This window comes from Phasianus colchicus, chromosome 15 (genome assembly GCF_987193195.1).
Source record: "Phasianus colchicus chromosome 15, bPhaCol1.hap1.1, whole genome shotgun sequence".
NCBI classification, from domain to species: Eukaryota; Metazoa; Chordata; class Aves; order Galliformes; family Phasianidae; genus Phasianus; species Phasianus colchicus.
Genome location: NC_143450.1, coordinates 1,629,282 through 1,655,615, shown reverse-complemented (window position 1 = coordinate 1,655,615; position 26,334 = coordinate 1,629,282). Strand labels below are relative to the sequence as shown.

Genomic DNA, 26,334 nt, shown 5'->3' with positions numbered 1-26,334 from the left:
ACAGCCCCTGACCTCCACATCTCCCACCAGACCTTCTTTGTTTGCGAACAGCAGGTCAAGTGGGCAGCTCCTCTTGTGGGCTCACTCACCAGCTGCGTCAGAAAGTTATCCTCCATACGCTCCAGAAACCTCCTACACTGCATTGTATTGTATTCCCAGCATATGTCAGGGATGTTGAAGTCCCCCATGAAGACAAGGGCTGACAATCGCGCAGCTTCTGCCAGCTGCTTGTAGAACTCCTCATCTGTCTCTTCATCCTGGTTCAGCAGCCTGTAGCATACACCCACCAGGAAGTTCTGCTCTATAAGCCCATCCCCTGATCTTTACCCATAGGGTTTCAACGTTATCATTCCCAGTCTCAAGCTCAATAACATCAAGGCATTCTCTAATATAGATAGCCTCCTTCCTTGCCTATCCTTCCTGAAGAGTTTGAAGCCTGCCATTGCAGCATTCCAGTCATGGGAGTGGTCCCACCATGTTTCCGTAATGGCAACTAGGACATAGTTAGCTTGTCACACAATGGCTTCCAACTCTTCTTGTTTTTTGCCCATGCTGCGTGCATTGGTGTAGATGCGCTTCAGCTGAGCCCCACACCTCACCCCTAATCCCGTTACAACACCTCCAGGCTCATTCCTAGTGGGCCTGGTTTTATCCCTATACCTCCTTCAAATCTGGTTTAAAGCCCTCTCTACATGTCCTGCCAACTCATGGGCAACAATCCGACTCCCCCTCTGGGATAGGTGATATCATCGGCAGCCTTCATACCAGGTGCTGACTAGACTGCCCCATGACCAAAGAACCCAAAATTTTTGCGTTTCACCAGCCTCTTAGCCATGTGTTTGTAAGGATGGTTTTCCTGCTCCTCTCAATGTCCTTCCCCGCCACCATAGGAATACAGGCAAATACTACTTGTATGCCACCACCTGCTGACCAGTGTCCAGCCAGCTCACAAGCAGTTGCTGACCCCCAAACCTGAGATATCAGCAACAGAGAAACATCTTATAAAAAACAGCTGTAAGCCATCATCAGCACATAAAGTTGGGAATGCAGGTCCTCATTCATGCCCCACAGCAGTTACAGTACCACCCAGTATCTGATGCCTTATGCTCCTACCAATGCTCCTGATTCGCCCCTAGGACTTCAAAGAGAGGAAGGCGGACCTGTACCTTTCCTTTATTGTAACCTGATTGCTGGCACCGCTATGGCAGGGAACACATCCGGGCTGAGAAGAGCTTCCCCACACACTGCTCACAATGACTGCCCTCATTTCACACCAACACGCTGTCCTTCAGATTCAGGTGTGGAACAGTGTAATAGCAACAGTGATCCTTAATGTTCCCCCACATGGGAAGAATAACTTTGCATGTAGCAGTGAAGCTCTCATTCTGTCAGATTTCTCAGTAGATTTTATTGGTTTCTGTCAACAAGCATTCAAAACTTGGAAATACATCAGCAAAGAGAAATAGCAAATAGCTTTGAACGTTCTATTATCTAATAATCCATAATCCTGAAATGCTCCAGAACCATTCTTTTAGACATAATGTTGGGAAAAGAACCAGATCAAACCAAAAACAAAGTGCTCAAAGAGCAATTTGTACAGCATACAGAAAGAGGGAACTCCTGGTTGAATGTGCACGATGTGAATGTCAGCCATCTCTATGGCAGCCAGCTTCTCAGAGATATTACAGAATACCTTCGCTGGCAACATTCAGCTTGGATTAACAGCAACACAGCCTGGCATGGAATTCCTTTATTACAGAGTCCACGTGATAACAAAAAAGAATGCAGAAAAGCAGATGGATGAAAATGATAGCTTCAATATCATACTATTTTCTTCCCATTTGTCACTTAATGCCCAGGAGCAACAGTACTAGCACAACTAAATATCACATCTCTGTGTTCCCAGCATGCATCCACCTCCAAAAGTAACACAATTTCAAAAGGACTAAATTAATAGACTGCTGCATCAGCGGATATTGTCCTTGAGTTCTCACACAGCAGAGCTCTGCTTCCCTGGTTATTTTTGGTACAACGTTGGTGTCTCCTTCATTTTGCTTGGAAGAGACCTGCCCATGAGGACCGAGATGATTCTCCTTCTGCTCCCTTACTGATGGCTGAGCCAGGGGCTTTGATCCAAACTGCCATTCTCCTCTGCTGCCCCGGGAGCCGTGCCTTCAGACAGGGGAGCTCGGCCCTGCAAAGAACACAGTGGACGGCTGACATTGTCAGTGAGAAGCTGGGAAGCCTCATCTGAACCAATGTGAATGGGACACCACTCTTCCCTGCCCACAGGCAAAGAAAGAGGAGGCCGGGGAAACAGCTCTCTGACCCGAACAGGACAACCCTATAATAGACCCTGTAGATCAATAAAGCCCTGCATAAACACCTCAGAAAAGTGTAATTGGAAATCTCTTTTTGGATCAGGAAGAGGGGAACAGACACTGATGGTTCCCCCATGAACAAATAACAAACAACGTGCATTAAAGCCAACAGTAACAAGAGGATAATGGGAAACAGACTCTGAGGGATGTCGGTTCTGCTGTCGCTAACGCTGTGCAGGAGAAACACGACGCCATCAGCGCCGCGGCCTCTCCGCAGCTCCCTGCCGTCCCACAGCCGCACTCGGGGCCGAACCGTCACTCCCAGCCTCCGTCCCCCTCCCCGCCTCCCTCCTCCCCCACAGACAGCGCGCTGCCCCCGCGCTCCCCCTCGTCCCCCGCGCGGGGCTCCGCTCCCTCACCTGCACGGCCCAGTCGCCTTCTTCTTGCCCGAGGCCGGCCGAGCACAGCGAGCTCCGCTGCTCGGCCGCGCCCTGCGGCAGCCCGGCGGGGAAGCAGGGGAAGAGCGGCCCGAGGAAGCGGAACTCGCTGTCGACGGTGCCGGCGGCGAGGCGGACGTCGTAGACGTAGCTGCGGGGCAGGGAGCCGGCGCCGCTGTCGGCGGCGGAGCGCGGGAAGGCGGGCAAGGTCCCCGGCTCGCCCCGCCGGGCCCGCCGCACCTTGGCGGCCACGGCGGCCGCCGCGCCGGCCACGAAGAGCGCGGACACGCAGGCCAAGCAGACGCTGAGGTACAGGGTGAGGCGGCCGTCGGGCTCGGCGGCCGGCGCCTCTTCGCTCGCCCGCAGGCGGCCCTCGGAGAAGCCGTCGGCCAGGGCGACGGCGAGGGTGGCGCTGGCGGAGCGCGGCGGCCGCCCGCGGTCCCGCACCAGCACCACCAGCCTGTGCCGGGCCGCGTCGCGCTCGCCCACGGCCCGCGCCGTGCGCACCTCGCCGCTGTGCAGCCCCACGCGGAACAGCCCCGGCTCCGTCGCCTTGGCCAGCTCGTACAACAGCCACGCGTTCTGCCCCGCGTCCGCGTCCACCGCCACCACCTTGGCCACCAGGTAGCCCGCCCGCGCCCGCCGCGGCACCAGCTCGCCCAGCAGCGCCGCGCCGCCGTCGGCCGGCGGGTGCAGCACCACGGGCGCGTTGTCGTTCTCGTCCCGCACCAGCACCCGCAGCAGCGCCGTGGCGCTCCGCGGCGGCGAGCCCCCGTCGGCGGCGCGCACCGTCACCTCCACGGCGCGCACCTCCTCGTAGTCCAGCGGCCGCACCACGGACACGTCCCCGCTCTCGGCGTCCACCGACACGGCGGGCCGCTCCTCGCCCTCCTCCCGCACCAGCGCGTACCTCACGCGCCCGTTCGCGCCCGCGTCCGCGTCCGTCGCCTTCACGCTGCCGATCCGCACCGCGCCCGCCTCGTTCTCGCTCACCCACATGCTGTACGCCGCCTGCGTGAAGCGCGGCGCGTTGTCGTTCACGTCGCCGATCCGCACCCGCACGCTTTCGCGAGCGCTCAGCCGCGCCCGGCCCCGGTCCGCCGCCACGATGCTCACGTTGTACTCGGCCGTCGTCTCCCTGTCCAGGGCCGCGCTGGTGCGCAGCTCGTAGTGGTCGGCGAACGCGGCCGTCAGGCTGAACGGCACGTCGCCCTCGATGGCGCACTCCGTCCGCCCGTTGTCGCCGGAGTCGCGGTCCCGCACGCTCAGCAGGGCCACCACGGTGCGCGGCGGGGCGTCCTCGGGGATGGACGCGCTCACGGAGCTCAGCTCGATCTCCGGCGCGTTATCGTTCACGTCCAGCACCTCCACGTGCACTCTGCAGTGTGCAGACAGACCGCCGCCGTCCGTGGCGCTCACCACGAGCTCGTGGGATTTCGCTTCCTCAAAGTCCAGGTTTCCCGACACCCGAATCTCCCCTGTCTCAGGATTTAGATAAAAAAGCTCGCGGGATGCCTGCGATCTCTGTGTGAAGGCGTAATGCACTTTGCCGTTGGAGCCTTCGTCGGGATCCGCGGCCGACACCCGCACCACCAGCTGCCCCGGGGGGCTGTTCTCGGCCACGCGCACCTCGTACACCTCCCGCGAGAACACCGGCACGTTGTCGTTGGCATCCAGCACCACCACCCGGACCTCAGCCGTGCCCGACCTGGGCGGCGAGCCCCCGTCCACAGCCGTGAGCACCAAATGCAGCTCCCGCTGCTCCTCGCGGTCCAAAGCCCTCTCAAGGACGAGCTCCGCGTATTTGCCTCCTTCTTTTTCTCTTCCCACTGCTAAGGAGAAATATGAATTCGGGGAGAGACTGTAATTCTGCAAACCGTTAATCCCAACGTCTCTGTCCCAGGCACTTTCTAGTGGGAAACGAGACAACGAAGACGCCGTTTCAGGTATCTCCAAAACCACCTCCTTCTGCGGGAACACGGGGGAGTTGTCGTTCACGTCCCGAACCTCCACCTCCCCGCGGATCAGCTGCACCGGGTTCTCAAAGAACAGCTTAAAGAAGAGCGCGCAGCTCTCGCTGTGCGGACAGATCCGCTCTCGGTCCAGCGTCTCCGTGAGCGTCAGGACGCCGCTGTGCGGATCGAGGCGGAAATGCTGCTCGCTCCCCTCGGACACCACGCGCGCCTTGCGAGCCGCCAGCTGGCTCGGAGAAAGCCCCAGGTCCCGGGCGACGTTGCCCACCGACGAGTCCCTCGCCATTTCCTCCGCCACGGAATAGCGCAGCGGTTCGGCCCCGCTCTCCCACACGCAAACGCACACGAGCCACAACAGCACTCGCCTCTCGCCGCCGCCGCTCCGTCTCCCGCTCGCCGTCCCGCTCCGCCACGGCCGGCCCTTCCCGGCGGCCTCCATGCCTCGCGGCCTTTCTCGCCGGCCCCGACGCACGGCGAGAGCTGCCGCTCGCCGACCGAAAGCCGCCGGACTTTCCCAGCGGCTCGGCCCCGAAGCCCCCGAGCGCCCGCCTCCGTGCCCCGCCGCCCTTCCCGAGCGGCTCGCGCGGCTCTGCTGGGCGCCTGCGCCTGAAAGCGCGCTGCGGCCAGAGGGAGCTGCCGCTCCGTGGCCAACATCCCCACCCAGCGGCGCAACGGCGAATTGCTCCTTCTGCGCCTTCTCACCGGCGCTGCCGATGCGGATGGAGTTCCCGGTTCCAATATCCTTTCCTCCTGCACACACGATCCCAAAGCGCAATGTAAATACTCGCTCACGCAGTGCTGCTTTGGGTATCACTTCCCGGCTTTCCACCGTGAACTCTTTTGCTTTGTGCTGTCTCATAGTGGGAAAACGGGATTTCCATTCATGTACATCCTCACTTTGTCTTCTGTATAATCAGCAAATTGTAATTACCTGGAGTCTTCCAGACAGCTTACAGGGTTAGGTGCTTTAAGGTATTGATTCACCATCACTCCAGCTTGCTTTCACACTAGAACGATAATTCTCTTCTGGGACAAAATCCTGATCATGTTGTCTTCACATTGTGTATCACACCTCACCCAATGGACCCAGGGCTCTAATTCTTCCCCTGCTGATTGGCATCTTCCTTCCCTCAAATGACAAACGTAACCTCCCTTGCACCTATGCCAAAGTGTGTTGCCACACAACAGAATCCCACACCTGACTGAAAATTGTCCCCAGCTTCATACAAGTCAAGCAAAGAGCTGCATACTACTTTCACGGTTGGGAAGTGCAGAGGTTTTGGAATACCAGACACGTTGCTACAGAAGGGCAGGGAAGAAATCAATCTCCCTCTTTTTACAACCTTCCTTTAAGTACTGGAAGGCCTCAATGAGGTCTCCACAGATCCTTCTCTAGGCTGAACCAGCCAGTCTGCCTCAGCCTTTCTTCAAATCACAGGTGCTCCAGCCTGAACACAGACCTGCACACAGTATTCCAGGTTGTTCCTAATGAGAGCAAAGCTGAAGCAGACAATCATCTCTCTCCATCTACTAGCCACATCTATTTTGATGGAGCTAAGGATACATGTGTCATCTGAGTCCATGCATGCATGAGCTTGTGTCAAGCTCTTTGTCTGCTTAAAATTCCACGTCCCGCTTCACAAGGCTGCACTTTATTAGTTCTTCTCCCTGACTGTACTCAAAACCATCTTGGAACACCTTGCATTTGGATGTACTGAAACTCTATCTGTTCACATAGGCTCACTTCTCAAGCATGTCCAGGTCCTTTGGACGGCATATCTTCCTCCTATTGTATCAATTGTACAACTCCTGTAAATGTTACCAACAATCTTGCTGTGGGTACATTTCATCCCACTGTCTAGATCCATTAATAAAGATTTTGTAGATTACTGGTCCCAAGACTGATGCCTGTGGGGCAGCACTTGTCATTGGCCTCCACCTGGACATAGCACTCTTGACCCCAATCCTATGGCTGTGACCATCCAACCAATTCCTTATCCACTGAATAGTCCACCATTAAAATACGTGTCTTCAACATACAGATACTGTGTGGGGACATGTCAAAGGCCTTGCACAAGTTCATGTGGATGACATCACCTACTCTTCATTTGCCCAAGGATGCTGTTACTTCATCACTGAAGTACACCAGATGGGTCAGCCATCATCCATGGTCCTTAGTGAAGCAATGTTGGCTCTGTTGGATCACCTCCTCTTCTTGCATGTGTCTTAACATGGCTTCCAGGAGAATCTGATCCCTGATCTTCCCCGGCACAGACATGACACTCTTGGGTCTGTAGTTTCCCAGCTCTTCCTAGTAGACAACACCCTCGCTCATTCTTCCCTGCCTAACTCTTGTAAACAGCTTGTGGCTCTTGACTGCAGTGCTACAGTTGTGTGATTCTTCCTAGCACTTTTCCATAATAACAAATAGTTAGTAGCTTTATAATTTTATCAGCTGGGATTTTCAGCTCCTGCTTATTTCCCATGATGCACGCACTGGGATAGAGGAACTTCAGATAGGCTTCAAGCTGCATTACATTTTCAATGAGCTCTCCCTGCTTCCTTTCAAACAGCTCTGAGGGAGGAGAATGCTACCTGAGCTCCCAACCCCTTCATCACGCTCCCAGGGGATATGAGTTCTCTTGATATTTCATAGTCCTCTTGTTGCATCCTCATTGACACCACATGAAATGCAGGATGGAGTACTTCTCCAGCTTTACCAGGTGTGGGAGCTTCTTCTTGTTATTGCAAAGGCAGGTCCCCAACTTCCCTCAGATGCAGCCACTGTTGCGCTTTCCTCTTAAATCAGTTTTGTCTGGAAGCCCGATAATATAAAAATAGCATACAGCTTGCAGTGGAATTACCAGGTCACAGCTTGAACCAATGGCTGAGCACCAGCTGAGAAGGCATCGCTTACCGTGGGATCTCAGGGGCAAGCAATGTACCTGAGGGACTGGAAGAAGTGGAGCCTGGATCCACCCCATCTCACCCTCAGTTAAGGGGCTGCAAACAGGGGAGTAGCATCTCTTTAGACAGAGATTGCACTCCTTTGAGTCATCACCAGTCATTACAAGGGGTGAGCCACTTTTCCTTCTTTGTTACCTGCTGTTGCTCTTCCTTACCTCTGTTGTTCTATTGATATGAAATTGAACTCCTCCATGTGCTGCCAATATCTCTTTTTCAGGTAGAGTGTAGCAGGTCTCTGATCCTCAGTATCCCAGAGCCAAAGGGTATACAAAAACAAAGAGGATGACCAAGGGCCTCCCACAGAGCTTTCTGCCAGATTCTTCAGGTTGGGCTTTTTTCCTTATCTGCAGTGTAGTTTAATTTTTTAATGTCTTGTCCTGGCCCATGAACTACCTCCCTTTTTCATTTGTTCAGAGGTTTCTCATTGCTGAGACCCCGATTTGAAGTCATTCTTCTTCTGGGTCAGTTGATAGAGAGGACTTGCAATCAGACTAAAATGCAGACTATACGCTCTTGAGAAAATGGAAACTTTTCAGAAAGCTTGCATTTCTTTTTTGCCAGTTGGTGGAAACACAGCTTTTGTTTTGTTGATCTCCTCCTTTGCGATCAGATGATGTCCATCTTGCCTTTTCATTCCTCAAAAAAATGGATCTCCTACACAGGGAAAAAATGGCTTACAGACGAATTTCGATTCTTTTCCTACGTTTCTCAAAACCTTCCTCTGCTCTTTTGCCCCATGCAATGATGCCATCAGTGTAGTGCAGGCGTTCATGAGCTTCCTTCTGTTCCAGTGCAGTTTAAAGCATTCCATTGGAAACTGTAGGGACGTGTATCCAGCCCTGGGGCAATCCATACCAAGTGTACTTCTCCCAGTCTGCATACGTATCTGGGAGTTACTCCAATGCAAGTGTCAAACCTTGCACTTTGAAATCTTGAACCTCATTAGGTTCACACAGACCCACCTTTCAAGATTGCTGAGGTCCCTCTGGATGGCGTCACTTCCTTCTAATGTGTCAACCGTACGCTCAGCTTGGTCTTGTCGGCAAACTTACTGAGGGTGCTCTTGGGCCCATCATCAATGCCACTGATGTCGACGCTGAAGAGCTCTGGTCCCAAGGCAGAACGCTCATCTCTGGCTTCCATCTGGACATAGTGCTGTTCAATATAATCCTCTGTCTACAGCTTTCCAACCCATTAATTATCCATCATATTGTTCACCACACAAATCCATACCTCTCCAATTTAGAGATAAGGATGTGGACCGTGTCAAAAGCCTTGCACAGGTCCAGGTAGATGACTTTGGTTACCTTCCCTTTGTCCACCAATGCTGTTACTCCATCATAAAAAGCCACCACATTGGTCAGGCACGACCTTCCCATGGCAAAGCCATGCTGGCTGTCTCAGATCACCTAATCTGTTGCTGCCAGTTCTCCTTTCTCCTTTACCAAAGGTAGTATGCTCTCTTGGGCCTGCCTCTTCTGGCCAAAGCACCTATAGAATCCCTTCTTGTGCTTGTTAACATTCCTTGCTATGTTCAGTTCCATCTGTGCCTTGACTTTCCTAATCTTTCTCTGTAAGTCAAGACAGCATCCCTCTATTCTCCCCAATTGACACACCTTTGCTTTCACAGTTGCTACAGTCTCTTCTTTTCCCTCAGTTTGACCAGCTGATAATTGCATAGTCGTGTCTGTTGACTGCCTCCCATGCCCACCTTCTTATTCTGAGGGACAGAGATCTCTTGTGCCCACAGAAAGACATCCTTGTAGAATATCTGGCTTTCTTCCACTCCTTACTCACTCAAGGCAGCTTCTCATGAGATCTCTACCAACAATTCCTTAAATAACCTGAATGCCAGCTGTCTGGCTTTGCTGCTCACTATTTCCAGACTACTGGCTCCATTATCCCAGCACTGGAGTTGCCAGGTGACAAGTCAGGGGTCAGACAGTAATTTCTCTCTTTATGGGTTATGACAGTAAGTTGCATGACATTTGCAGTCACTGTCATGTTTTCCCTATTGGAGCAACTGATACTGACAGAGACAGTTCCCTGGTTCAGGCAGAAGGCCTGGCACAGGAACTGGAAAAACTGCAGGGCCTGTTCTGTGGATTGCAACCAATAACTTCAAGGACTGCAGCAACTGTAGGGCTTCTCATGCAACTCGGAGCAACCCCAAAGGGTGTTGAGTGCGTTGGAGCAACCACAGGGCTTTTCCCAGGTGAAGGAGCAACCTCAGCACCTGTCATGTGAGTTGGAGTAACCACAGGGAATGTGCGAGGGTTGTTGAAACCACATGGCATGTAAGGAGAGTTGCAGCAACCACAGAGAGTGTTTAAAGAGTTGGGGCAACCACAGGGCCTGTTGCATGCTTAGCCTGGGTCTTGTTTTGGTATCCAGATGTGCCTCAGAGCCCTGGGAGATTCAGGGAACCAGCAGTGTGTGGTACTCTGCCAAGAGTCCGGTGGCTTCAGATAAACAGAGATGCTCCTGATTGCTGTGGCTGTCTGTACAGGCCAATGTCAGGGTTCTATTGGTTATACCATTACACTGTTTCTTTATGAAGCCTCTGGCTGTGAGCTCCCAGAAGAGAGTGATTGGTGCCAAGGGGAGCAACAAGAGAAATAGAGCCCACATGGGAAGTACCTGAGCACTCAGAGTTAGCGCTCTGTGTTTATGTTTATGCACCATGACCATCACTGTGGTCCTTTTAACAGCAGTTGGGACACCCAGTCTCACAAATATCTGCAGAAGGGAAAGGATATACAAAGTCAATCTCTCTCCTGCTTGTAAGCTCATTTAAGTATTGGAAAGCCAAAATGAGGTCTCCAGAGTCCCTTCTCTTAGCTCAACAAGTCAGTCTGCATCAGCTTTCCTTCATAGCAGAGGTGCTCCAACCTTCTGATCATCTTCATGACCTCCTCTGGTTTTACTCCATTTGCCTTACGTCAGTGCTGGTGGGCACAAATCTGGACACGATATTCCAGCTGGGTCCTCACAAGGACAAAGCAGAGAGGGACAGTCACTTTTCTCACCCTGCTAACCATCTTTCTCCTGATGGAGCTACCTCCCTCTCCCCTCACTTCCTTCCTTCCCTTCTTTCCATGACTGCAATGCAGTCATCCTTCTATGCATCCATCCTTGCACCCATCCATTTGGGACTGTTACCATCTCTCAAGATATTACTGATATCAGGAAAACAGAAATTTCCAGTAAAAACAGTCATGAGCTATGTACTTCAGTAGAAAAAATGGGGAATACAGCTTGCAGCGGAACTGCCAGATCACATCCTGAACCAATGGTTCAGCACCAGGTGTGAAGGCATGGCTAATCCGGGGAGTTCAGCTGCATGCAATGTACTTGAGTGACTGGAAGCACTGATGCCTACATCCACACCTCCTCACCCCTCATTCACAGATGAGGGAGTAGCATCTTTCTGGTTTGACACTGTAGTCCATTTAAGTCATCTGCAGTCATTGGAAGGGTTGGGAATTTTTTTTTTTTTTTAATCCAGCTATTGCTCCACTGTGTTTGTATCCTGTAAGAGTGTACTATCATCATCTTCTTTTGCCATACACAGCTCCTCATTCCTGTCTTGAAAAAATGACAGTGACACCTGGGATCCATTTGTTTCTGCTCCTGATTGGCCTCTGGCAGTTCAGAGAGAGGAGGGGACCCATAATCTTGCTTATTGTAACTTCAGCTTTGGAGTGTGCATAGCCAGGATACATCCAGGCAGAGAAGAGCTTCTAAAAACACCACCCACTCTGATAGCCCTCTGTTCACAAATGACACGTTGCTCTCCACCTTCAGGTGTAGAAGTGTGTGAAAGGAAAATTAGGCACGTTGGGCTGTAAATAACACACTTGTATTTCACCTGCCCAGAGCTACCTAAACCATTTTAATCCAAGCAGTTTACCTACCTGCTGGTTGTTTAGATGTCATTCAGTGGTTTAACTCTAGGAAATGTGAGCATCTTACAGAATGTACTTCTGTAATCACAATCTCCACGTGCGCAGCAATACCTTTTCACAATGCAGCAGACATGAAGTATTTGGTAAGGTGCTGTCAGTTCCACTTCTTGTATAGTTGTAACCACTCCCATGGAGTATTTTCCACCATTCATAATTAGGTGCAGAGATAGAGCATTGGTCACCTTTCTCATTCAGCAATATCTAAAGCCAACTGGATGGCCTACAATTATTCATATTGACTATATTCACTCTCTCCTTCGGGGGTTTCTGTAACTTGTCATGAAGGACTCCATATTCCATAAATGCTCCTGTAAGGCCAGGAGAAAGATAGTTATGGTCTCCACTATGGGTCACGACAATAAATTAACATTAACAGTCATTGTCAGTCATTGTCTTCTCTTATGTACAGGGGCAATTGATACTGATACAGTTGGTTCCCTGGTTCAGACAGAAGGCCTGGCACAAGCTCTAGAAAAACCGCAGGGCTTGTCTGGAGGGTTGGAACAACTTCAAGGCCTCCTGCAGGAATTGAAGCAACTATAGGGCTTCTCATGCAACTTGGAGCAACCAGAAAGAGTGTTGAGTGGCTTGGAGACACCGTAGGGCCTATTGCAGAGGAAGGAGAAACTTCAGGGCCCAGCCATGAGTTGGAGCAACCACAGGGCCTGCTGTGAGAAATGGGGCAACCACAGGGCCAGTTGCATGGGTTCAAACAACCACAAGGCCTCTCATGGGAGTTGAAGAAACAGCAGGGATTGTTGCTAGGAATGCAGCGACTCCGTGGCCTGTTTTGAGGACTGCTGAAACTACAGGGACTGCCACAAGATTTGAAGTAACGACAGGCTGTAATGGAGGAGCTGGAACAACTGCAGGGTCAATAGCAGGGTTTGCAGTAACTACAGGCCTGTGGCGGTACTTGGAGCAGCCACAGAGCACAGAGCAGGGCTTGGAGCCACCACAGCAACTGGCACAGGCCTCAAAGCAACCATAGGCACTGCAGTGAGGGCTGAAGAAACCGCAGGGCCTATCACAGAAGTTGGAGCAGCCGCAGGGCCTGTCACATTGTCATCAGAGATAAAGACCTTCTCTTCTCTTCTCTTGAGTGTCCTGAATAGCATTGATCGGGGTACAGAAGGCATAGGCCAAGCGCCATACCACTGCAGTGATGGCTGTCTCTCTACAGTTGACAGAGTGATGGCATATCTGCTGCAAACAGTTTTTCTGGACCCAACATGTTCTCGACTGCAGTTCCAAAGCACTGATCATGTCCAATCTTCTCAGGGCCTGCTAATATCCTCCCACACAGCCTGACACTGCAATATGGTAGATCTCTGGCTTGTATTAATACAGAGCTGGTTAAACATAGACAAAAAGAGAAACATATTCAGGAGACACAGCTGTAGGATCATGCTGGTTTGAACATCTCAAGGACATTTAACATTCTCAAGAGCTATTGTAACTAGGCCAAAAGATAACGGGTAGGTGAAGGAGAAAGAAAAGTGAGGAAATGGAGGAAAACATGGCCCGTTCCCATAGTCTGGCTCTCTAAAGACACAAAGGAAAATGTGTAATTCTTCATAGTGTCTGAGAAATGGTTCCCTACGTACGAAGATGATGATAATATGGAGTACAAACACCAGCTGAGTAGACACCTGAGCAGTAACCTGAACACATCAGAACTTGATGTGACATGTAACAGCAAAATGATCACCTTCTTCCAGCCTCCTAAGGGAGTAAACAGCACAACAGGGAACAGAAATAGCAAATAAGGTGTGAAATGTGAATCACTTCTAGAATACACTCCAAAGGACTTCCAAAAATAATTTAAAAGCTATCACGGTGCCCAGAAGCTAATGAACTACTATAACACGTATAATTCTCTTTTAACACACTCGGATAAGATCTGTCTTATCTCAGCCCTTCAGGCCACACATTGGACACCAAAAACAGTGTCCTGGTATAACCTGACAGCAGCTCAGCACCACACGTTCATTACTGACCACTCTCTTCCAGCAGGATGGGGGAGAGAATCAGAATACAAAACCAAAGTAGAACTCCTGAGAGAAAATAAAGAGATGTAAAGGTGGAGACATGGAGACAGAAGTACAGATAGAGGTAGAGATACTGAGAACCACATAGACGTAGTCATAGAGATACTGAGATACAGATAAGAGACACAGATAGAGACAGACAAAAGAAGTGATGCACAACCACCTGTAGATAAAAAGAATAAGGAATGGATGCACCACAAAATCACAGAATCAGCAAGGTAGGAAAAGACCTTCAAGATCATCCAGTCCAACCATCCACCTGTCACCAATAGTACTCACTAAACCATATCCCTCAACACAAAATCTAACCGTTCCTTGAACACCTCCAGGGACGCCCATTGCAGTGCCAGACCACACTTTCAGAAAAATAGTATTTCCTAAAGTCCAGCCTAAATTTCCCTTGGTGCTTGAAGCCATTCCTCCTAGTTCTGTCACTAGTTACACAAGAGAAGAGGCCGACACCCAGCTCACTACAACCACCCTTCAGTTAGCTATAGAGAGCAGTAAGGTCTCCCCTGAGCCTACTCTTCTCCAGACCGAACAATCACAGCTCCTTCAGCCACTTCTCATAAGGCCTATGCTTCAGACCCCTCACCAGCTTTGGCACCCTTCTTTGAACCCGCTCCAGGGCCTCAATGTCTTTCTTGCAGCAAGGGGCCCAAAACTGGACACAGTACTCGAGGGGCGGCCTCATAAGAGCTGAGTACAGAGGGACAATCACTTCCCTGTTCCTGCTGGCAACACCATTCCTGATGCAAGCCAAGATGCCATTGGCCTTCTTGGCCACCCGGGCACACTGCTGGCTCATGTTCAGCCCAGCATCAATCAACAGCCCCAGGTCCATTTCCTCTACACAATCTTAAAGCCACTCTGGTCCAAGCCTGTAGCGTTGCCTGGGGTTATTGCAGCCAAAGTGCAGAACCTGGCATTTGGCCTTGTTGAAACTCATCCCATTACTTCAGCCCAGGTATCCAGCCTGTCCAGATCCCTCTGCAGGGCTTTGCTACCCCAGGCAGATTGACACTTCCAGCCAACTTGGTGTCATCCAAACATTTACTGAAGGTGCACTCAATGCCCTCATCTAGGTCATCAATAAAGATACTGAAGAGGACAGGCCCCAGCACCAACATCTGGGGAACACCACTCGTGACAAGACGCCAGGTGGATTTAGCTCCATTCACTACCATTCTCTCTCTCTGGGCCTGGCCTTCCAGCCAGTTCCTTACCCGGCCAACGGCATACCTGTCCAAGCCACGGGCTGTCAGCTACTGCAGGAGAATGCTGTGGGAGACAGTGTCAAAGGCCTTGCTGAAGTCTAGGTAGACTACATCAACAGCCTTTCCCTCATCTACCAGATGGGACACTAGATCATAGAAGGAGATCAGCTTGGTCAAGCAGGATCTGCTCTTCATGAACCCATGCTGGTTAGGCCTGATCCCCTAGTTGTCCCGCACTTGCTGCGTGATCTCCCTCAAGACAATCTGCTCCATAACTTTTCTTGGCATTGAGGTCAGGCTAATAGGCCTGGAGTTCCCCGGATCCTCCTTACAACACTTCTTATAGATGGGAGACACACTGGCAAGCCTCCAGTCTTCTGGGACATCGCCAGTCAACAAAGAGCACTGATAGATAATGGCGAGCACCTTGCCTATCGCCTCCGCCAGTTTCCTCAGCACTCTCGGGTGAATCCCATCTGGCCCCATGGACTTGTGACTGTCCAGCTGGACTAGTAGGTCTCTGACTGCATCCTCCCGAATTGCAGGGGGTTCTGTTCTCTCTGCCAGTCTCCAGTTGAGACTACCAGGTCAGAGAGTGGAGTACCCTGAGGATAACTGGTGTGACCTTTAAAGACAGACGTAAAGAAGGCATTCAGATCCTCTGCCTTTTCCTTATCCTCAGTGGTCACATTCCCATCCTCATCCAGAAAAGAATAAAGATTCTTCTGAGTCCTCCTCTTACCACTGATGATATGTGCGAAAGGGTTTTTTGTTCCTTTTAACCCCAGCGGCCACGTTGAGTTCAAGCTGGGCTTTTGCCTTTCTGATTTTCTCTCCACACATCTTAACAACTTCTCTGTACTCTGAGTCACCCGTCCCTTCTTCCACAGCAGGTGGATTCCCTTTTACTCCCAGAGCCTCAAGAATAGTTCCCTGTTCATTCACACCAGACTACTTCCCTGCCAACACAATTTGCAGCTCAGGGGCACAGCCAGCTCCTGCACCTTGAAGACTTCCTTCTTGAAGAGCTACCAGCCGTCTTGGACCCCTTTACTCTCCAAGACTGAAACCCAGGGGATTCCCCCTACTAGCCTTCTGAATAATTCAATATCCGCCCTCCGGAAGTCCAAGGTAGCAGTTTTGCTGTTCTCCCTCCTGGCTCCACCAAGAATCCATAACTCTACCATTTCATGGTCACTCTTTCCAAGACAGCCCCTGACCTCCACATCTCCCACCAGACCTTCTTTGTTTGCGAACAGCAGGTCAAGCGGGCAGCTTTTCCTGTGGGCTCTCTCACCAGCTGCGTCAGAAAGTTATCCTCCATACGCTCCAGAAACCTCCTACACTGCTTCTTCTGCGCTGTGTTGTATTCCCAGCATATGTCAGGGATGTTGAAGTCCCCCATGAGGACAAGGGCTGACGATCGCGCAGCTTCCACCAGCTGCTTTTAGAACTCCTCATCTGTCTCTTCATCCTGGTTTGGCAGTCCGTAGCAGCCACCAGAATTCTGCCTTGTCAGCCCTTCCACTGATCTTTATCCATAGGGATTCAACGTTATCATTCCCAGTCTCAACCTCAGTAACATCAAAGCACTTTCTAATATAGAGAGCCTCCTTCCTTGCCTATCCTTCCTGAAGAGTTTGTAACCAGCCATTGCAGCACTCCAGCCATGGGAGTGGTCCCACCATGTTTCCTTCAGGTCCAATTCCAGTGGGCCTCTTTTATCCCCCTCATATCTTGAGGGGAGAGAGAGTTTAAAGCCCTCTCTACAATCCCACCAACTCCTGGGCAACGATCCGTTTCCCCTCTGGGATAGGTGATACCCATCGGCAGCCTTCATACCAGGTGCTGAGTAAACTGCCCTGTGACCAAAGAACCCAAAATTTTTCCGTTTGCAGCAGCCTCTCAGCCATGTGTTTATAAGATTGGTTTTCCTGCTCCTCTCAGTGTCCTTCCCCGCCACCGTAGGAATACAGGCAAATACAACTTGTATGCCACCACCTGCTGACCATGTCTAGCCAGCTCACAAGCAGTTGCTGACCCCCAACCCTGAGATATCCCCTCTTTTACAGTTCTGTGCAATGTCACATGGTAGAGAATATCCCTCCAGACAGTTTAGGGCAGCACGCCTCATTCTGCCCCCTACCAGCTTCTTGTGCACCACCAGCACACTCACTCTCATGGCAGAATGAGGAATGTCCCTGGCTCTGTGCAGCGCTGCTCAGCAACAACTCAGTAGTCACTGTTCTAAACGGGCTTTTCCTCCTAAAGGTAAAACAAACCACTAAAAGAAAGTCAACTGAATTCAGATGAAAAACAGAGCAATCAGCAACACAGAAACATGTTACAAAAACCAGCTGTAAGCCATCATCAGCACATAAAGTTGGAAATGCAGCTCCTCATTCATGCCCCACAACAGTTACAGTACCACCCAGTATCTGCTTCCTTATGCTCCTACCAATGCTCCTGATTTGCCCCGAGGACTTCAAAGAGAGGAAGGCGGACCTGTACCTTTCCTTTATTCTAACCTGATTGCTGACACTGCTATGGCAGGGAACACATCCCGGCTGAGAAGAGCTTCCCCACACACTTCTCACAATGACTGCCCTCATTTCACAGGGACACAGTGCCCTTCAGATTCAAGTGTAGAAGGCGCTAACAGCAACAGTGATCCTTAATGCATCTCCACATGGGAAGAATAACTTTGCACGCAAGAGTGAAGCTCATACTCCTTCAGATTTATCAGTAGATTTTATTGGTTTCTGTCAACAAGCATTCAACTCTTGGAAATACACAGCAAAGGGAAATAGCAAATAGATTTGAATGTTCTATTATCTAATATTCCATAATCCTGAATTGCTCCAGAACAATTCATTTAGACATTGTGTTGGGAAAAGAATCACACGCAAGAAACTCCTGGTTGAATGTGCACTGTGTGAATGTCAGCCATCTCTAAGGCAGCCAGCTTCTCAGAGATATTAAAGAATACCTTTGCCGGCAACATTGAGCTTGCATGAACAGCTACACAGCCTGGCATGGAATTCCCTTATTACAGAGTCCACATGATAACAAAAAAGAATGCAGAAAAGCAGATGGATGAAAATGATAGCTTCAATATCATACTATTTTCTTCCCATTTGTCACTTAATGCCCAGGAGCAACAGTACTAGCACAACTAAATATCACATCTTTGTGTTCCCAGCATGCATCCACCTCCAAAAAGTAACACAATTTCAAAAGGACTAAATTAATAGACTGCTGCATCAGCGGATATTGTCCTTGAGTTCTCACACAGCAGATCTCTGCTTCCTGGTTATTTTTGGTACAATGTTGGTGTCTCCTTCATTTTGCTTGGAAGAGACCTGCCCATGAGGACCGAGATGATTCTCCTTCTGCTCCCTTACTGATGGCTGAGCCAGGGGCTTTGATCCAAACCGGCATTCTCCTCTGCTGCCCCGGGAGCCGTGCCTTCAGACAGGGGAGCTCGGCCCTGCAAAGAACACAGTGGACGGCTGACATTGTCAGTGAGAAGCTGGGAAGCCTCATCTGAACCAAAGTGAATGGGACACCACTCTTCCCTGCCCACAGGCAAAGAAAGAGGAGGCCGGGGAAACAGCTCTCTGACCCGAACAAGACAACCCTATAATAGACCCTGTAGATCAATAAAGCCCTGCATAAATACCTCAGAAAAGTATAATTGCAAATCTCTTTTTGGATCAGGAAGAGGGGAACAGACACTGATGGTTCCCCCATGAACAAATAACAAACAACGTGCATTAAAGCCAACAGTAACAAGAGGATAATGGGAAACAGACTCTGAGGGATGTCGGTTCTGCTGTCGCTAACGCTGTGCAGGAGAAACACGACGCCATCAGCGCCGCGGCCTCTCCGCAGCTCCCTGCCGTCCCACAGCCGCACTCGGGGCCGAACCCTCACTCCCAGCCTCCGTCCCCCCCCGCCTCCCTCCTCCCCCACAGACAGCGCGCTGCCCCCGCGCTCCCCCTCGTCCCCCGCGCGGGGCTCCGCTCCCTCACCTGCACGGCCCAGTCGCCTTCTTCTTGCCCGAGGCCGGCCGAGCACAGCGAGCTCCGCTGCTCAGCCGCGCCCTGCGGCAGCCCGGCGGGGAAGCAGGGGAAGAGCGGCCCGAGGAAGCGGAACTCGCTGTCGACGGTGCCGGCGGCGAGGCGGACGTCGTAGACGTAGCTGCGGGGCAGGGAGCCGGCGCCGCTGTCGGCGGCGGAGCGCGGGAAGGCGGGCAAGGTCCCCGGCTCGCCCCGCCGGGCCCGCCGCACCTTGGCGGCCACGGCGGCCGCCGCGCCGGCCACGAAGAGCGCGGACACGCAGGCCAAGCAGACGCTGAGGTACAGGGTGAGGCGGCCGTCGGGCTCGGCGGCCGGCGCCTCTTCGCTCGCCCGCAGGCGGCCCTCGGAGAAGCCGTCGGCCAGGGCGACGGCGAGGGTGGCGCTGGCGGAGCGCGGCGGCCGCCCGCGGTCCCGCACCAGCACCACCAGCCTGTGCCGGGCCGCGTCGCGCTCGCCCACGGCCCGCGCCGTGCGCACCTCGCCGCTGTGCAGCCCCACGCGGAACAGCCCCGGCTCCGTCGCCTTGGCCAGCTCGTACGACAGCCACGCGTTCTGCCCCGCGTCCGCGTCCACCGCCACCACCTTGGCCACCAGGTAGCCCGCCCGCGCCCGCCGCGGCACCAGCTCGCCCAGCAGCGCCGCGCCGCCGTCGGCCGGCGGGTGCAGCACCACGGGCGCGTTGTCGTTCTCGTCCCGCACCAGCACCCGCAGCAGCGCCGTGGCGCTCCGCGGCGGCGAGCCCCCGTCGGCGGCGCGCACCGTCACCTCCACGGCGCGCACCTCCTCGTAGTCCAGCGGCCGCACCACGGACACGTCCCCGCTCTCGGCGTCCACCGACACGGCGGGCCGCTCCTCGCCCTCCTCCCGCACCAGCGCGTACCTCACGCGCCCGTTCGCGCCCGCGTCCGCGTCCGTCGCCTTCACGCTGCCGATCCGCACCGCGCCCGCCTCGTTCTCGCTCACCCACATGCTGTACGCCGCCTGCGTGAAGCGCGGCGCGTTGTCGTTCACGTCGCCGATCCGCACCCGCACGCTTTCGCGAGCGCTCAGCCGCGCCCGGCCCCGGTCCGCCGCCACGATGCTCACGTTGTACTCGGCCGTCGTCTCCCTGTCCAGGGCCGCGCTGGTGCGCAGCTCGTAGTGGTCGGCGAACGCGGCCGTCAGGCTGAACGGCACGTCGCCCTCGATGGCGCACTCCGTCCGCCCGTTGTCGCCGGAGTCGCGGTCCCGCACGCTCAGCAGGGCCACCACGGTGCGCGGCGGGGCGTCCTCGGGGATGGACGCGCTCACGGAGCTCAGCTCGATCTCCGGCGCGTTGTCGTTCACGTCCAGCACCTCCACGTGCACTTTGCAGTGCGCAGACAGACCGCCGCCGTCCGTGGCTTTGACCTCAATCTCGTGGTATTCCGCTTCTTCAAAGTCCAAGTTTCCGGACACCCGTATCTCTCCGGTCTTAGCGTCCAAATCAAATAGGTGTCGGGAACCCTCCGTTGTCTGTGAGAAGGCGTACCGCACTTTGCCGTAGGAGCCTTCGTCGGGATCCGCGGCCGACACCCGCACCACCAGCTGCCCCGGGGGGCTGTTCTCGGCCACGCGCACCTCGTACACCTCCCGCGAGAACACCGGCACGTTGTCGTTGGCATCCAGCACCACCACCCGGACCTCAGCCGTGCCCGACCTGGGCGGCGAGCCCCCGTCCACAGCCGTGAGCACCAAATGCAGCTCCCGCTGCTCCTCGCGGTCCAACTGCCTATCTAACACGAGTTTGACATATTTAGCATCCCCTTTTCCTTTTTCGAGAGCGAGAGAGAAATGCGAGTTTGGCGAGAGGCTGTAATTCTGTAATCCATTAATACCCACGTCCTTATCCCTTGCTGCTTCTAAAGGGAATCGAGAGCCGAGAGCTGCCGTTTCAGGTATCTCCAAAACCACCTCCTTCTGCGGGAACACGGGGGAGTTGTCGTTCACGTCCCGAACCTCCACCTCCCCGCGGATCAGCTGCACCGGGTTCTCAAAGAACAGCTTAAAGAAGAGCGCGCAGCTCTCGCTGTGCGGACAGATCCGCTCTCGGTCCAGCGTCTCCGTGAGCGTCAGGACGCCGCTGTGCGGATCGAGGCGGAAATGCTGCTCGCTCCCCTCGGACACCACGCGCGCCTTGCGAGCCGCCAGCTGGCTCGGAGAAAGCCCCAGGTCCCGGGCGACGTTGCCCACCGACGAGTCCCTCGCCATTTCCTCCGCCACGGAATAGCGCAGCGGTTCGGCCCCGCTCTCCCACACGCAAACGCACACGAGCCACAACAGCACTCGCCTCTCGCCGCCGCCGCTCCGTCTCCCGCTCGCCGTCCCGCTCCGCCACGGCCGGCCCTTCCCGGCGGCCTCCATGCCTCGCGGCCTTTCTCGCCGGCCCCGACGCACGGCGAGAGCTGCCGCTCGCCGACCGAAAGCCGCCGGACTTTCCCAGCGGCTCGGCCCCGAAGCCCCCGAGCGCCCGCCTCCGTGCCCCGCCGCCCTTCCCGAGCGGCTCGCGCGGCTCTGCTGGGCGCCTGCGCCTGAAAGCGCGCTGCGGCCAGAGGGAGCTGCCGCTCCGTGGCCAACATCCCCACCCAGCGGCGCAACGGCGAATTGCTCCTTCTGCGCCTTCTCACCGGCGCTGCCGATGCGGATGGAGTTCCCGGTTCCCATCTCCTTTCCTCCTGCACACACGGTCCCAAAGCGCAATGTAAATACTCGCTCACGCAGTGCTGCTTTGGGTATCACTTCCCGGCTTTTCACCGTGAACTCTTTTGCTCTGTGCTGTCTCAAATTGGGAAAACGGGATTTCCATTCATGTACATCCATGTTTTCCTCACTTTGTCTTCTGTATAATCAGCAAATTGTAATTACCTGGAGCCTTCCAGACAGCTTACAGGGTTAGGTGCTTTAAGGTATTGATTCACCATCACTCCAGCTTGCTTTCACACTAGAACGATAATTCTCTTCTGGGACAAAATCCTGATCATGTTGTCTTCACATTGTGTATCACACCTCACCCAATGGACCCAGGGCTCTAATTCTTCCCCTGGTGAGTGGCATCTTCCTTCCCTCAAATGACAAACGTAACCTCCCTTGCACCTATGCCAAAGTGTGTTGCCACGCAACAGAATCCCACACCTGACTGAAAATTGTCCCCAGCTTCATACAAGTCAAGCAAAGAGCTGCATACTACTTTCACGGTTGGGAAGTGCAGAGGTTTTGGAATACCAGACACGATGCTACAGAAGGGCAGGGAAGAAATCAATCTCCCTCTTTTTACAACCTTCCTTTAAGTACTGGAAGGCCTCAATGAGGTCTCCACAGATCCTTCTCTAGGCTGAACCAGCCAGTCTGCCTCAGCCTTTCTTCAAATCACAGGTGCTCCAACCTGAACACAGACCTGCACACAGTATTCCAGGTTGTTCCTAATTAGAGCAAAGCTGAAGCAGACAATCATCTCTCTCCAAACAACTTGGAACACCTTGCATTTGGATGTACTGAAACTCTATCTGTTCACATAGGCTCACTTCTCAAGCATGTCCAGGTCCTTTGGACGGCATCTCTTCCTCCTATTATGTCAACTGTACAACTCCAGTAAATGTTTCCAACAAACTTGCTGTGGGTACATTTCATCCCACTGTCTAGATCCATTAATAAAGATTTTGTAGATTACTGGTCCCAAGATAGATGCCTGTGGGGCAGCACTTGTCATTGGCCTACACCCAGACATGGAGCTCTTGACCCCAATCCTATGGCTGTGACCATCCAACCAATTCCTTATCCACTGAATAGTCCACCATTAAAATACATGTGTCTCCAACTTACACATATAGTGTGTGGGGACATGTCAAAGGCCTTGCACAAGTCCATGTGGATGACATCACCTACTCTTCATTTGCCCAAGGATGCTGTTACTTCATCACTGAAGTACACCAGATGGGTCAGCCGTGATCCATGGTCCTTAACGAAACAATGTTGGCTGTGTTGGATCACCTCCTTTTCTTGCATGTGTCTTAACATGGCTTCCAGGAGAATCTGATCCCTGATCTTCCCCGGCACAGACGTGACACTCATGGGTCTGTAGTTTCCCAAGTCTTCCCAGTAGACAACTAGGAAGTTGTCTCGCTCATCCTTCCCTGCCTAACTCTTGTAAACAGCTTGTTGCTCTTGATTGCAGCGTTCCAGTTGTGTGATTCTTCCCAGCACATTTCCATAATAACAAATAGTTAGTAGCTTTATAATTTTCTCAGCTGGGATTTTCAGCTCCTGCTTATTTCCCATGATGCACGCACTGGGATAGAGGAACTTCAGACGGGCTTCAAGCTGCATTACGTTTTGGAGGAGCTCTCCCTGCTTCCTTTCAAGCAGCTCTGAGGGAGGAGAATGCTACTTGAGCTCCCAACCCCTTCATCATCTCCCAAGGGATATGAATTCTCTTGATGTTTTGTAGTCCTCCTGGTGCATTCTCACTGACACTACATGAAATGCAGGATGGAGTACTTCTCTAGCTTTACCAGGTATGGGAGCTTCTTCTTGTTATTGCAAAGGCAGGTCCCCAACTTCACTCAGATGCAGTCACTGTTGCGCTTTCCTCTTAAATCAGTTTTGTCTGGATGCATGATAATATAAAAATAGTATCAGAGATTAAGTCAGTTTCTCTTTCCCTTCCTTCCATGCCCTGCATGCATCTGTCCATCCATCCATCCATTTGGGATACTTACCATCTCTCATGTTACCACTGATATCAGCAACACAGAAATGTCCAGTAAAAACTGTCATAGCCCAAGCAGACATAACTGGGACTACAGCTTGCAGTGGAATTACATGGTCACAGCTTGAACCAATGGCTGAGCACCAGGTGAGAAGGCATCGCTAATCCTGGGATCTCAGGGGCAAGCAATGTACCAGAGGAACTGGAAGGAGTGGTGCCTCTCCTCGCCACCTCCTCACCTTCATTTAAAGGTTTGCAGACAGGGGAGTAGCATTTCTTTAGACAGAGATTGCGCTCCTTTGAGTCATCACCAGTCATTACAAAGGGTGAGCCAGTTTTCCTTCTTTGTTACCTACTGTTACTCTTCTTTACCTCTGTTGTTCTCTTCATATGAACTTGAACTTCTCCATGTGCTGCAAATATGTCTTTTTCAGGTAGATTGCAGCAGCCTCTGATTCTCAGTATCCCAGAGTCAAAGGGCATACAAAAACAAAGAGGATGACCAAGAGCATCCCATGGAGATTTCTGCCAGATGTTTCAGGTTGGGCTTCTTTCCGTACCTGCAGTGTAACGTAGTTTTTACTATGTTCTTGTCCTGGCCCATGAACTACCTCCCATTTTCATTTCTTCAGAGGTTTCTCATTGCTGAGACCCTGATCTGAAGTCATTCTTCTTCTGGTTCAGTTGATAGAGAGGACTTGCAATCAGACTAAAAAATGCAGAATATGCACTCTTGAGAAAATGAAACTTTTCAGAAAGCTTACATTTCTTTTTTGCCAGTTGGTGGAAACACAGCTTTTGTTTTGTTGATCTCCTCCTTTGCGATCAGATGATGTCCATCTTGCCTTTTCATTCCTCAAAAAATGGATCTCCTATGCAGGGAAATAGTGGCTTACAGACGAATTTTGATTCTTTTCCTACGTTTCTCAAAACCTTCCTCTGCTCTTTTTCCCCATGCAATAATGCCATCAGTGTAGTGCAGGTGTTCACAAGCTTCTTTCTGTTCCAGTGCAGTTTAAAGCTTTCCGTTGGAAACTGTAGGGACGTTTCCAGTCCTGGGCAATCCATACCAAGTGTACTTCTCCCAGTCCGTTTACGTATCTGGGAGTTACTCCAGTGCAAGTGTCAAACCTTGCACTTTGCAATCTTAAACCTACCTTTCAAGATTGCTGAGGTCCCTCTGGATGGCGTCACTTCCTTCTGATCTGTCAACTGCACGCTCAGCTTGGTCTTGTCGGCAAACTTACTGAGGGTGCTCTTGGGCCCATCATCAATGCCATTGATGTCGACGCTGAAGAGCACTGGTCTCAAGGCAGAACTCTCATCTCTGGCTTCCATCTGGACATAGTGCTGTTCAATACAACCCTCTGTCTACAGCTTTACCATTAATTATCCATCATATTGTTCACCACACAAATCCATACCTCTCCAATTTAGAGATAAGGATGTGGACCATGTCAAAAGCCTTGCACAGGTCCAGGTAGATGACATTGGTTACCTTCCCTTTGTCCACCAATGTCACTCCATCATAAAAAGCCACCACATTGGTCAGGCACGACCTTCCCTTGGTGAAGCCATGCTGGCTGTCTCAGATCACCTCATCTGTTGCAGCCAGTTCTCCTTTCTCCTTTACCAAAGGTGGTATGCTCTCTTGGGCCTGCCTCTTCTGGCCAATGCACCTATAGAATCCATTCATGTGGTTGTTAACATCCCTTTCTATGTTCAGTTCCATCTGTGTCTTGACTTCCCTAATCTTTCTATGTAAGTCCAGACAGCATCCCTCTACTCTCCCCAGGTGACACACCCTTGTTTTCACAGTTGCTACAGTCTCTTCTTTTCCCTCAGTTTGACCAGCTGATAATTGCATAGACGTGTCTGTTCTCTGCCTCCCCTGCCCACCTTCTTATTCTGAGGGACAGAGATCTCTTGTGCCCACAGAAAGACATCCTTGAAGAGTATCTGGCTTTCTTCCACTCCTTACTCACTCAAGGCAGCTTCTCATGAGATCTCTACCAACAATTCCTTAAACAGCCTGAATGCCAGCTGACTGGCTTTGCTGCTCACTATGTCCAGGCTACTGGCTCCATTATCCCAGCACTGGAGTTGCCAGGTGACAAGTCAGGGGTCAGACAGTAATTTCTCTTTATGGGTTATGACAATAAGTTGCAAGACATTTGCAGTCACTGTCATGTCTTCCCTATTGGAGCAACTGATACTGACAGAGTTAGTTCCATGGTTCAGGCAGAAGGACTGGCACAGGGATTGGAGAAACTGCAGGGCCTGTTCTGAGGGTTGCAACCAACAACTTCAAGGACTGCAGCAACTGTAGGGCTTCTCATGGAACTCGGAGCAACCACAAAGGGTGTTGTGTGTGTTGGAGCAACCACAGGGCTTTTCCCAGGTGAAGGAGCAACCTCAGCACCTGTCATGTGAGTTGGAGTAACCACAGGGACTGTGCGAGGGTTGTTGAAACCACATGGTATGTAAGGAGAGTTGCAGCAACCACAGAGAGTGTTTAAAGAGTTGGGGCAACCACAGGGCCTGTTGCATGCTTAGCCTGGGTCTTGTTTTGGTATCCAGATGTGCCTCAGAGCC

General features: G+C 52.2%; 2 protein-coding genes across 2 annotated transcripts; both read right to left on the bottom strand.

Annotated features, from left to right (window-relative positions):
- Positions 1-2,104: 2,104 nt before the first annotated feature.
- On the bottom strand, positions 2,105-8,841 carry LOC116241758 (protocadherin beta-15-like). Its single transcript, XM_090151067.1, has 3 exons — positions 8,722-8,841; positions 2,741-5,581; positions 2,105-2,194 (listed from the first exon to the last, which is right to left on the bottom strand). Exons 1-3 carry the CDS (start codon positions 8,839-8,841, stop codon positions 2,105-2,107), a joined length of 3,051 nt encoding a protein of 1,016 aa, XP_090007193.1.
- Positions 8,842-18,334: 9,493 nt separating this feature from the next.
- LOC149915823 (protocadherin beta-15-like) lies at positions 18,335-25,077 on the bottom strand. The gene is made up of 3 exons (XM_090150858.1): positions 24,871-25,077; positions 18,969-21,809; positions 18,335-18,424 (listed from the first exon to the last, which is right to left on the bottom strand). Exons 1-3 carry the CDS (start codon positions 25,075-25,077, stop codon positions 18,335-18,337), a joined length of 3,138 nt encoding a protein of 1,045 aa, XP_090006984.1.
- Positions 25,078-26,334: the final 1,257 nt, after the last annotated feature.

Coding starts and splice junctions, on each gene's coding strand:
- LOC116241758 (XM_090151067.1), bottom strand. CDS start 8,841: ATGGAAGCCAGAGATGAGCGTTCTGCCTTGGGACCAGAGCTCTTCAGC. Junction 5,582..8,721: donor CCGACAAGACCAAGCTGAGC/GTACGGTTGACA, acceptor ACTATGAGACAG/CACAAAGCAAAAGAGTTCAC. Junction 2,195..2,740: donor AAGGCGACTGGGCCGTGCAG/GTGAGGGAGCGG, acceptor TGTTCTTTGCAG/GGCCGAGCTCCCCTGTCTGA.
- LOC149915823 (XM_090150858.1), bottom strand. CDS start 25,077: ATGGAAGCCAGAGATGAGAGTTCTGCCTTGAGACCAGTGCTCTTCAGC. Junction 21,810..24,870: donor TTAAGATTGCAAAGTGCAAG/GTTTGACACTTG, acceptor AATTTGAGACAG/CACAGAGCAAAAGAGTTCAC. Junction 18,425..18,968: donor AAGGCGACTGGGCCGTGCAG/GTGAGGGAGCGG, acceptor TGTTCTTTGCAG/GGCCGAGCTCCCCTGTCTGA.